Source organism: Panulirus ornatus, chromosome 16 (assembly GCF_036320965.1).
Source record: "Panulirus ornatus isolate Po-2019 chromosome 16, ASM3632096v1, whole genome shotgun sequence".
In the NCBI taxonomy this organism is placed as follows: domain Eukaryota; kingdom Metazoa; phylum Arthropoda; class Malacostraca; order Decapoda; family Palinuridae; genus Panulirus; species Panulirus ornatus.
This window is the reverse complement of record NC_092239.1, coordinates 15171808-15185378: the sequence shown is the minus strand read 5'-3', so window position 1 is coordinate 15185378 and position 13571 is coordinate 15171808. Positions and strand designations below refer to the sequence as shown.

The 13571-nt window shown below is 41.2% G+C and overlaps 1 protein-coding gene across 1 annotated transcript in view; it reads right to left on the bottom strand.

Moving 5' to 3' along the window:
• The window catches only part of Cds (CDP-diacylglycerol synthase), a 78665-nt gene that overhangs the window by 31566 nt on the left and 33528 nt on the right, over window positions 1–13571 (bottom strand). The window contains exon 3 of the mRNA XM_071671346.1: window positions 1335–1431. Coding sequence (XP_071527447.1) covers window positions 1335–1431 — 97 coding nt within the window. The remainder of the gene's footprint in view (window positions 1–1334; window positions 1432–13571) is intronic.

The window sequence follows — 13571 nt, the reverse complement described above, 5'->3', positions numbered from 1 at the left end:
TTCAGGAAATTAACATTAATAAAATACAGCCTATGAGCTTGATGGTAAAACTTCAGGTTGTTCCAGTATGGTAATAAATGACATGGTTTGTCACAGAACAGCCAAATTCTTGATGATGAATTCAATTACTAGAGTTACCAGACTTCACCTGCATGTGGTTACACAGCAAATGAAGTCATCTTCAGTTGTATTCCTGTATATGGCCAAAATGAGTAGTCTTATGATGGAACTTTTCACTTCAAAAGAGTCCACTATTTCACAGCTCCTGATTGGAGCACAGCCTTGAAGCTGCAGAATACCCATAAAAGGGGTCCTGGAGGAGGATAACTTGTAGTCAAATCAATCCACCTATTTTTTGTAGTCAAATCAATCCACTAACTCAAACCTATCTTTTGCAGTCAAATCAATCCACTAGCTTAAACCTATTTCCATGTCAGAAATGAAATAAAAAATCTGCACATCATAAATTTGATGATTGAATGATACTCATATCATCTAAATGGGCTTTCATTCATGCAACATTTTAAAGACTTACTCACATCACATATCAATATCTTCTTTCCTTATTCTATTGACTCTATAATTCCAACAGCAAAAGCGAATCATCAACTCTACTCTCATTTCTTGGTACTTGTATCTATGACAACAATGATCCCACATCCATGCATAGCATAGGATAATTAATCCACTATGCATTCTTTCTGAACACACCTTCCTCTCTGTACAATTATTCTAAGTACACTGATTCTTCCTCTTAGCATTATGCTTGTCTCATCTTGTCTGACAATGTAATCATAAGCCCCAGAGCAAAAACTCAATCACACAGAACAATTCTCCCCATCTCAGGGATATCATTACCCATCTCTCACTCTCTTTTCATGCTGGAGGTTCCAGTCACAGACAAAAGTCCTTGTCAAAGCCAGGCCTTAAGTGAAATAGAAAGAGGTTAACAAAAATGGTAAAAGAGATAAATAAAAGTATCTATAAGTTTGAAAGAAATCAGAAACCTGTCTTTAAAAAGAGCCAGGTCATAATTATTGGAAAAGCCATGAAAGTGTACAGTTCTAAAACTCTGAGGAGCAGGTAAAGATACAGTCCACAAAATAACCCACCCTCAAGTTGCCGAATGACTTAACGTTTGGTAAAACTTTGATTTGGCTTAGAAAAAAAAAAGGATTAAGGTTACTTCTATTCTGTTCTAGCAAGATCCATCATACATAAAAATTACCTCCTCTCAATCTCATCTCATGTGCATCCACATTCACAAAATCAACAGCTACTGACCAGGGGAATGGAAAATAGATTGGATATCTATTATTCCCATAAGTGCTTACCGTGAACATGAGAGCCAGTGGGCCAACATAGATGATCAAACAGAAGAGACCAATCATGAGCCAAGTGAAGATGCCTCGGATCACCCAGTTTCTCCATCTGTTAATAATGCATAAAAAACATGGATTAGTCATCAAAGTTTTTTTTTTTTTGCTTTGTCGCTGTTTCCCGCGTTTGCGAGGTAGCGCAAGGAAACAGACGAAAGAAATGGCCCAACCCACCCCCATACACATGTATATACATACGTCCACACACGCAAATATACATACCTACACAGCTTTCCATGGTTTACCCCAGACGCTTCACATGCCCTGATTCAATCCACTGATAGCACGTCAACCCCGGTATACCACATCGATCCAATTCACTCTATTCCTTGCCCTCCTTTCACCCTCCTGCATGTTCAGGCCCCGACCACACAAAATCTTTTTCACTCCATCTTTCCACCTCCAATTTGGTCTCCCACTTCTCCTCGTTCCTTCCACCTCCGACACATATATCCTCTTGGTCAATCTTTCCTCACTCATTCTCTCCATGTGCCCAAACCATTTCAAAACACCCTCTTCTGCTCTCTCAACCACACTCTTTTTATTTCCACACATCTCTCTTACCCTTACGTTACTTACTCGATCAAACCACCTCACACCACACATTGTCCTCAAACATCTCATTTCCAGCACATCCATCCTCCTCCGCACAACTCTATCCATAGCCCACGCCTCGCAACCATACAACATTGTTGGAACCACTATTCCTTCAAACATACCCATTTTTGCTTTCCGAGATAATGTTCTCGACTTCCACACATTCTTCGAGGCTCCCAGGATTTTCGCCCCCTCCCCCACCCTATGATCCACTTCCGCTTCCATGGTTCCATCCGCTGCCAGATCCACTCCCAGATATCTAAAACACTTTACTTCCTCCAGTTTTGCTCCATTCAACTTACCTCCCAATTGACTAGACCCTCAACCCTACTGTACCTAATAACCTTGCTCTTATTCACATTTACTCTTAACTTTCTTTTTTCACACACTTTACCAAACTCAGTCACCAGCTTCTGCAGTTTCTCACATGAATCAGCCACCAGCGCTGTATCATCAGCGAACAACAACTGACTCACTTCCCAAGCTCTCTCATCCCCAACAGACTTCATACTTGCCCCTCTTTCCAGGACTCTTGCATTTACCTCCCTAACAACCCCATCCATAAACAAATTAAACAACCATGGAGACATCCCACACCCCTACCGCAAACCTACATTCACTGAGAACCAATCACTTTCCTCTCTTCCTACACGTACACATGCCTTACATCCTCGATAAAAACTTTTCACTGCTTCTAACAACTTTCCTCCCACACCATATATTCTTAATACCTTCCACAGAGCATCTCTATCAACTCTATCATGAACCTTCTCCAGATCCATAAATGCTACATACAAATCCATTTGCTTTTCTAAGTATTTTCTAAGTATTTCAAATAGTTATCATTTCATATAGATGATACACCAAACTGATAAGGCCACGTTACAGAAAAAATGAATGGTAGCAACCCATATAATTGTTTATCTAGCCATCTTTTCCTGTTAAATGCTACTGTGGCTTTTGCAGAACTTCTTCCTACTGGTACATAAGTTAATTTTGCTGCACAAAATCCCATACACAAACTTCTGTCCAACCTCAACTTCGTCTTACACTTATGAAAAGGTCTAGCTTTCAAAATATTTTATGCCCATGCTGGCTTTCTTTTCAGTGATATGATGCCTGACGATAAATCTTATATTTCCCTAGTTTTTGAGTTAACAAGCACGTAATATAGTGGTTCCCTGTCTACCAAAGTATTTTCAACCACAGTTGAAATAGGGGAGAAAGAATACTTTCCATGAATTCCCCACATGTTGAAGAGGGTGACTAAAGGGGACAGGAGCGGGGAGGCTAGAAACCTTCCCCTCCTTGTATTTCAACTTTCTAAAAGGGGAAAAAGAAGGAGTCACGTGGGGAGTGCTCATCATCCTCGATGGCTCAGATTGGGGTGTCTAAATGTGTGTGGATGTCAAGGTGAGAAAAAAAGGAGAGATAGGTAGTATGTTTGAGGAAAGGAACATGGATCTCTTGGCTCTGAGTGAAACGAAGCGCAAGGGTAAAGGGGAAGAGTGGTTTGGGAATGTTTGGGTTGTAAAGTCAGGGGTTGGTGAGAGGACAAGAGCAAAGGAAGGAGTAGCACTACTCCTGAAACAGGAGTTATGGAAGTATGTGACAGAGTGTAAGAAAGTAAACTCTAGATTGATATGGGTAAACCTATAAGTGGATGGAGAGAGATGGGTGATTATCAGTGCCTATGCACCTGGGGATGAGAAGAAAGATCATGAGAGGCAAGTGTTTTGGAAGCAGCTGAGTGAGTGTGTTAGCAGTTTTGATGCACCAGAATGGGTTATAGTGATGGGTGATTTGAATGCAAAGGTGAGTAATGTGGCAGTTGAGGGAATAATTGGTGTACATGGGGTGTTCAGTGTTGTAAATGGAAATGGTGAAGAGCTTGCAGATTTGTGTTCTGAAAAAGGAGTGGTGATTAGGAATACCTGGTTTAAAAAGAGATATACATAAGTATACGTATGTAAGTAGGAGAGATGGCCAGAAAGCGTTACTGGATTATGTATTAATTGATAGGCACATGAAAGAGAGACTTTTGGATGTTAATGTGCTGAGAGGTGCAACTGGAGAGATGTCTGGTCATTATCTTGTGGAGGCAAAGGTGAAGATTTGTCGAGGTTTTCAAAATAGAAGAGAAAATGTTGGGGTGAAGAGAGTGGTGAGAGTATGTGAGATTGGGAAGGAGACTTGTGTGAGGAAGTACCAGGAGAGACTGAGTGCAGAATGGAAAAAGGTGAGAGCAAAGGATGTAAGGGGAGTGGGGGAGGAATGGGATGTATTTAGAAAAGCAGTGATGGCTTGAGCAAAAGATGCTTGTGGCATGAGAAGAGTGGGAGGTGTGCAGATTAGAAAGGGTAGTGAGTGGTGGGATGAAGAAGTAAGACTATTAGTGAAAGAGAAGAGAGAGGCATTTGCACAATTTTTGCAAGGAAATAGTGCAAATGACTGGGAGATGTATAAAACAAAGAGGAAGGAGGTCAAGAGAAAGGTGCAGGAGGTGAAAAAGAGGGCAAATGAGAGTTGGGGTGAGAGAGTATCATCAAATTTTAGGAAGGATAAAAAGATGTTTTGGAAGGAGGTAAATAAAGTGTGTAAGACAAGAGAACAAATGGGAACATTGGTGAAGGGGGATAATGGGGAGGTACTAACAAGTAGTGGTGATGTGAGGAGATGGAGTGAGCATTTTGAGGGTTTGCTGAATGTGTTTGATAAGAGTGGCAGATAAAGGATGTTTTGGTCTAGGTGGTGTGCAAAGTGAGAGGGATCAGGGAGAATGATTTGTAAACAGAGAAGAGGTAGTGAAAGCTTTGTGGATGATGAAATCCGGCAGGTTTGGATGGTATTACAATGAAATTTATTAAAAATGGGGGTGACTGGGTTGTTGACTGGTTGGTGAGGATATTCAACGTATGTATGGATCATGGTGAAGAGCCTGAAGATTGGCAGAATGCATGCATAGTGCCACTGTACAAAGGCAAAGGGGATAAAGGTAAGTGTTCAAATTACAGAGGTATAAGTTTGTTGAGTATTCCTCGGAAATCATATGGGAGGGAATTGACTGAGAGGGTGAAGGCATGTATTGAACATCAGATTGGGGAAGAGCAGTGTGGTTTCAGAAGTGGTAGAGGATGTGTGGATCAGGTGTTTGCTTTGAAGAATGTATGCGAGAAATACTTAGAAAAACAAATGGATTTGTATGTAGCACTTATGGATCTGGAAAAGGCATATGATAGAGTTGATAGAGATGCTCTGTGGAAGGTATTAACAGTATATGGTGTGGGATGAAAGTTGCTGGATGCAGTAAAAAGTTTTTATCAAGGATGTACGGCATGTGTACGAGTAGGAAGAGAGAAAAGTGACTGGTTCTCAGTTAATGTCGGTTTGCGGCAGGGGTGTGTGATGTCTCCATGGCTGCTTAATTTGTTTATAGATGGGGTTGTTAGGGAGGTCAATGCAAGAGTTTTGGAGAGAGGGGTAAGTATGCAGTCTGTTGTGGATGAGAGGGCTTGGAAAGTGATTCAGTTGTTCGCTGATGATACAACACTGGTGGCTGATTCTGTAGAAGCAGGTGAATGAGTTTGGTGAAGTGTGTGAAAGAAAAAGCTGAGAGTAAATATGAATAAAAGCAATGTTATTAGGTACAGTAGGGCTGAAGGACGGGTCAATTGAGAAGTAAGTTTGAATGGATAAAAACTGGAGGAAGTGAAGTGTTTTAGATATCTGGGAGTGAATGTGGCAACAGATGGAACCATAGAAGCAGAGGTGAGTCACAGGGTGGGGGAGGGGAAGAAAGTTATGGGAGCGTTGAAAAATATGTGGAAGGCGAGAACATTATCTCGGAAAGCAAAAATGGGTATGTTTGAAGGAATAGTGGTTCCAACAATGTTATATGGTTGCGAGGCGTGGGCTATAGATAAGGTTGTGTGGAGGAGGGTGGATATGTTGGAAATGAGATGTTTGAGGACAATATGTGGTGTGAGGTGGTTTGATTAAGTAATGAAAGGGTAAGAGAGATGTGCGATAATAAAAAGTGTGGTTGAGAGAGCAGAAGAGGGTGTACTGAAATGGTTTGGTCACATGGAAAGAATGAGAGAGGAAAGATTGACAAAGAGGATATATGTGTCAGAGGTGGAGGGAATGAGAACTGGGAGACCAAATTGGAGGTGGGAGTATAAAGTGAAAAAGATTTTGAGCGATTGGGGCCTGAAGATGCAGGAGGGTGAAAGGCGTGCAAGGAATAGAGAGAATTGGAACGATGTGGTATATCGAGGTCGATGTGCTGTCAATGGATTGAACCAGGGCATGTGAAGTGTCTGGGGTAAACCATGGAAAATTTTGTGGTGCCTGGATGTGGAAAGTGAGCTGTGGTTTCGGCGCATTATACATGACAGCTAGAGACTGAGTGTGAACAAATGTGGCCTTTGTTGTCTTTTCCTAGCACTACATCGCGTGCATGCGGGGGGAGGGGGTTGTCATTTCATGTGTGGCAAGGTGGCGACGGAAATGAATAAAAGCACCAAGTATGAATTATGTACATGTGTATATATGTATATGTCTGTATATGTATATATATGTATACGTTGAAATGTATAGGCATGTATATGTGTATGTATATACAAGTGTGGTTGAGAGAGCAGAAGAGGGTGTTTTGAAGTGGTTTGGGCACATGGAGAGAATGAGTGAGGAAAGATTGACCAAGAGGATATATGTGTCGGAGGTGGAGGGAATGAGGAGAAGAGGGAGACTAAATTGGAGGTGGAAAGATGGAGTGAAAAAGATTTTGTGTGATCGGGGCCTGAACATGCAGGAGGGTGAAAGGAGGGCAAGGAATAGAGTGAATTGGAGCGATGTGGTATACCGGGGTTGACGTGCTGTCAGTGGATTGAATCAAGGCATGTGAAGCGTCTGGGGTATACCATGGAAAGCTGTGTAGGTATGTATATTTGCGTGTGTGGACGTATGTATATACATGTGTATGGGGGGGGGGTTGGGCCATTTCTTTCGTCTGTTTCCTTGTGCTACCTCGCAAACGCGGGAGACAGCGACAAAGTATAATAAAATATAATAATAATAATATATATATATATATATATATATATATATATATATATATATATATATATATATATATATACATATCTTTTCTTTCTTTCAAACTATTCGCCATTTCCCGCGTTAGCGAGGTAGCGTTAAGAACAGAGAACTGGGCCTTTAAGGGAATATCCTCACCTGGCCCCCTTCTCTATTCCTTCTTTTGGAAAATTAAAAAAAAATAATGAGAGGGGAGGATTTCCAGCCCCCCGCTCCCTCCCCTTTTAGTCGCCTTCTACGACACGCAGGGAATACGTGGGAAGTATTCTTTCTCCCCTATCCCCAGGGATAATATATATATATATATATATATTTTTTTTTTTTTTTTTTTTTTTTTTATACTTTGTCGCTGTCTCCCGCGTTTGCGAGGTAGCGCAAGGAAACAGACGAAAGAAATGGCCCCCCCCCCCATACACATGTACATACACACGTCCACACACGCAAATATACATACCTACACAGCTTTCCATGGTTTACCCCAGACGCTTCACATGCCTTGCTTCAATCCACTGACAGCACGTCAACCCCTGTATACCACATGACTCCAATTCACTCTATTTCTTGCCCTCCTTTCACCCTCCTGCATGTTCAGGCCCCGATCACACAAAATCTTTTTCACTCCATCTTTCCACCTCCAATTTGGTCTCCCTCTTCTCCTCGTTCCCTCCACCTCCGACACATATATCCTCTTGGTCAATCTCTCCTCACTCATTCTCTCCATGTGCCCAAACCATTTCAAAACACCCTCTTCTGCTCTCTCAACCACGCTCTTTTTATTTCCACACATCTCTCTTACCCTTACGTTACTTACTCGATCAAACCACCTCACACCACACATTGTCCTCAAACATCTCATTTCCAGCACATCCATCCTCCTGCGCACATCTCTATCCATAGCCCACGCCTCGCAACCATACAACATTGTTGGAACCACTATTCCCTCAAACATACCCATTTTTGCTTTCCGAGATAATGTTCTCGACTTCCACACATTTTTCAAGGCTCCCAAAATTTTCGCCCCCTCCCCCACCCTATGATCCACTTCCGCTTCCATGGTTCCATCCGCTGACAGATCCACTCCCAGATATCTAAAACACTTCACTTCCTCCAGTTTTTCTCCATTCAAACTCACCTCCCAATTGACTTGACCCTCACCCCTACTGTACCTAATAACCTTGCTCTTATTCACATTTACTCTCAACTTTCTTCTTCCACACACTTTACCAAACTCAGTCACCAGCTTCTGCAGTTTCTCACATGAATCAGCCACCAGCGCTGTATCATCAGCGAACAACAACTGACTCACTTCCCAAGCTCTCTCATCCCCAACAGACTTCATACTTGCCCCTCTTTCCAGGACTCTTGCATTTACCTCCCTTACAACCCCATCCATAAACAAATTAAACAACCATGGAGACATCACACACCCCTGGCGCAAACCTACATTCACTGAGAACCAATCACTTTCCTCTCTTCCTACACGTACACATGCCTTACATCCTCGATAAAAACTTTTCACTGCTTCTAACAACTTGCCTCCCACACCATATATTCTTAATACCTTCCACAGAGCATCTCTATCAACTCTATCATATGCCTTCTCCAGATCCATAAATGCTACATACAAATCCATTTGCTTTTCTAAGTATTTCTCACATACATTCTTCAAAGCAAACACCTGATCCACACATCCTCTACCACTTCTGAAACCGCACTGCTCTTCCCCAATCTGATGCTCTGTACATGCCTTCACCCTCTCAATCAATACCCTCCCATATAATTTACCAGGAATACTCAACAAACTTATACCTCTGTAATTTGAGCACTCACTCTTATCCCCTTTGCCTTTGTACAATGGCACTATGCACGCATTCCGCCAATCCTCAGGCACCTCACCATGAGTCATACATACATTAAATAACCTTACCAACCAGTCAACAATACAGTCACCCCCTTTCTTAATAAATTCCACTGCGATACCATCCAAACCTGCTGCCTTGCCGGCTTTCATCTTCCGCAAAGCTTTTACTACCTCTTCTCTGTTTACCAAATCATTTTCCCTAACCCTCTCACTTTGCACACCACCTCGACCAAAACACCCTATATCTGCCACTCTGTCATCAGACACATTCAACAAACCTTCAAAATACTCATTCCATCTCCTTCTCACATCACCGCTACTTGTTATCACCTCCCCATTTACGCCCTTCACTGAAGTTCCCATTTGCTCCCTTGTCTTACGCACCCTATTTACCTCCTTCCAGAACATCTTTTTATTCTCCCTAAAATTTACTGATAGTCTCTCACCCCAACTCTCATTTGCCCTTTTTTTCACCTCTTGCACCTTTCTCTTGACCTCCTGTCTCTTTCTTTTATACTTCTCCCACTCAATTGCATTTTTTCCCTGCAAAAATCGTCCAAATGCCTCTCTCTTCTCTTTCACTAATACTCTTACTTCTTCATCCCACCACTCACTACCCTTTCTAAACAGCCCACCTCCCACTCTTCTCATGCCACAAGCATCTTTTGCGCAATCCATCACTGATTCCCTAAATACATCCCATTCCTCCCCCACTCCCCTTACTTCCATTGTTCTCACCTTTTTCCATTCTGTACACAGTCTCTCCTGGTACTTCCCCACACAGGTCTCCTTCCCAAGCTCACTTACTCTCACCACCTTCTTCACCCCAACATTCACTCCTCTTTTCTGAAAACCCATACTAATCTTCACCTTAGCCTCCACAAGATAATGATCAGACATCCCTCCAGTTGCACCTCTCAGCACATTAACATCCAAAAGTCTCTCTTTCGCACGCCTGTCAATTAACACGTAATCCAATAACGCTCTCTGGCCATCTCTCCTATATATATATATATATATATATATATATATATAATATACCTTAGATGTTGTTTCTCTCCATGCATCTCTACCATACCAAACATTTCTTAAAATAATTCTTTATTCACAAAATCTCATATAACTAAAACTGGAAAAAAGAAACTAATACCTTCATCATTCACTTTTTGTCATTTAGCAATAGCTCTACAAGGCTGCCATTCGTCTGTGCATTTTCAGTGGTTCACTCCTGCATGCTATCCCAGCCATACATCAACCCTCCCGCCCCCCACCAATTGTCTCCCAGTGCTTTCCCTTCCCTGCGGGAGCCATTGCATAGCTTCCTTTTACAGCGGCACAAGTTACAAGGATCATAAACCTTCCAATTCAAGGGTCAGGCTTTTGCCTAGCCTGTAAAATTTCTTTTTGGATTCACTTTCAAAAAATTTATAGGAGTTATATTGTTCTAAGTCTCAACTATTAGTCTGTTCCCTATATATATATATATATATATATGTATGTGTATATATATATATATATATATATATATATATATATATATATATATATATATACATATATATATATATATATGTATATATGTGTGTATATTTATATATATATATATATATATATATATATATATATATATATATATATATATATATATATATGTATATATATATATATATATATAGATATATTTTTTTTTTACTTTGTCGCTGTCTCCCGCGTTTGCGAGGTAGCGCAAGGAAACAGACGAAAGAAATGGCCCAACCCCCCCCCATACACATGTATATACATACGTCCACACACGCAAATATACATACCTACACAGCTTTCCATGGTTTACCCCAGACGCTTCACATGCCCTGATTCAATCCACTGACAGCACGTCAACCCCGGTATACCACATCGCTCCAATTCACTCTATTCCTTGACCTCCTTTCACCCTCCTGCATGTTCAGGCCCCGATCACACAAAATCTTTTTCACTCCATCTTTCCACCTCCAATTTGGTCTCCCTCTTCTCCTTGTTCCCTCCACCTCCGACACATATATCCTCTTGGTCAATCTTTCCTCACTCATCCTCTCCATGTGCCCAAACCACTTCAAAACACCCTCTTCTGCTCTCTCAACCACGCTCTTTTTATTTCCACACATCTCTCTTACCCTTACGTTACTCACTCGATCAAACCACCTCACACCACACATTGTCCTCAAACATCTCATTTCCAGCACATCCATCCTCCTGCGCACAACTCTATCCATAGCCCACGCCTCGCAACCATACAACATTGTTGGAACCACTATTCCTTCAAACATACCCATTTTTGCTTTCCGAGATAATGTTCTCGACTTCCACACATTCTTCAAGGCCCCCAGAATTTTCGCCCCCTCCCCCACCCTATGATCCACTTCCGCTTCCATGGTTCCATCCGCTGCCAGATCCACTCCCAGATATCTAAAACACTTCACTTCCTCCAGTTTTTCTCCATTCAAACTCACCTCCCAACTGACTTGACCCTCAACCCTAATGTACCTAATATATATATATATAAACCATGGAAAGCTGTGTAGGTATGTATATTTGCGTGTGTGGACGTATGTATATACATGTGTATGGGGGTGGGTTGGGCCATTTCTTTCGTCTGTTTCCTTGCGCTACCTCGCAAACGCGGGAGACAGCGGCAAAAAAAAAAAAAAAAAAAAAAAAAAAAAAATATATACAAGTGTATGTGGGTGGGTTGGGCCATTCTTTCATCTGTTTCATTGCACTACCTCGCTAACGTGGGAGACACATGACAGCTAGAGACTGAGTGTGAACAAATGTGGCCTTTGTTGTCTTTTCCTAGCACTACATCGCGTGCATGCGGGGGGAGGGGGTTGTCATTTCATGTGTGGCAAGGGGGCGACGGAAATGAATAAAAGCACCAAGTATGAATTATGTACATGTGTATATATGTATATGTCTGTATATGTATATATATGTATACGTTGAAATGTATAGGTATGTATATGTGTATGTATATACAAGTGTATGTGGGTGGGTTGGGCCATTCTTTCATCTGTTTCATTGCACTACCTCGCTAACGTGGGAGACAGCGACAAAGTATAATAAATAAATGAATGAATAAATATATAAGTAGTTTTAAGTAACCATACTCAAAATAATGAACAGCATTTTACCAACCACAGAATAGTGTTGAGTTTCTGTGCTATTATTATCCTCTTGTCAGGCAAATACTACAGTGTCTAGGGAATAATAGCTAAGCCTGGTGGAATCTTTCACAGTCTTGGCATGAAGATGCACACAACAGTGTGCAAATGTGATAATCATATCACTCAAACATCACTCCCAGCACTCTGGCTGTGTTGTTCTATCTTTACTGGGACTCTCGCCCAGTGGTTTTCAACCTTTTCACTAAAGTCATATATCCTATTTCATGGTACCCTATTAAATTTTCCATTAGCATATTTCCTCAGGAACACGTACTGAAGGTTCTAAGAGATAAATCACTGGATAAAACTGAATCTGCAAGGACCAAGCCTGAAGAAAGTGAATATTTTCACAAGCTACCTTACTGCAATCACAACTTAAAAAAGTTGCAACTAAAAAAATGTTTCATTAAAGTTACTGTTTGCACTTCCAGTATCAGCAATGAGTAATAAAATGCCTCATGACCTCTTTCTGAAAAGTGACCCATCAACTGATGAAAATCAAAGATGTACTGGATGGCATTCGACCATAAAAAAGAAAATATTGTAAAGCACATATCACTATATTCCACAGGCTTTCTAAGACTCAAGGTATTAGTTGGTATCACATTCCGTATATACCAGTATGTAAGAATGACCTCACCAACTGCAGTTTTGCCAAACAGGGTTTTTTCCAGGAATGTAACCCCAATAATGTAAGTCTGTACTAAATATATCGGGTAAGGTGTATGATAGAGTGGAAACTAAGAGAATGGTCGCATTCACAGAAAATCTCATTTGGGAAGAGCAAAGTGGCTTCATAAAAATCAGAGGTATTGGCTTTGATTAGTCTGCGTGAGAAATAAGTAGAGAAAGAGAGAGAAGAGTATGCAGCATTCATGGATTTGGAGAAAGTGTGTAACAGGGTTGACAGAGAGGTTTTATGAAACGTGTTTTGAATACATGAAGTAAATGGGGAGTCATTTCAATGCTGTGAAGAGGGCTTATTGGGCCAAGAAGGGATGTGTAAGAAGAGAGGGTGCATGTTTCCTAATGAAAGTGGATCTGTGTCAAGGATGTGATGTCACTGGTTGCAAAATTTTTGCACTGATGGGCTGTTGAAGGAGGTAAACGCAAAGGTGTTGGTCAGCTGTATCCTGGAGATTAAGGCATGGGAGATGACCCAATTGCTTTTTACAGATGACACAGTCTGGTAGCACACTCTAAAAAGAAACTCCAGAAGCTGGTGAAACAGTATGGAAAAGTGTGAAGCGAGATAGCTAAGAGTATGTATAAGGTAATGAGGTGGAGCCTAGTTCACTTTACTGCTATGAATGGGCTGAACTACTGCATATGAAGCAATCAAGGCAAAATGTGGATCATAACCTAAATTTCTCTCGCATCTTTACCTGCCTCTACTCTGTATAACCTTACTTAAATTTACGTGTAGTTCACATCCAT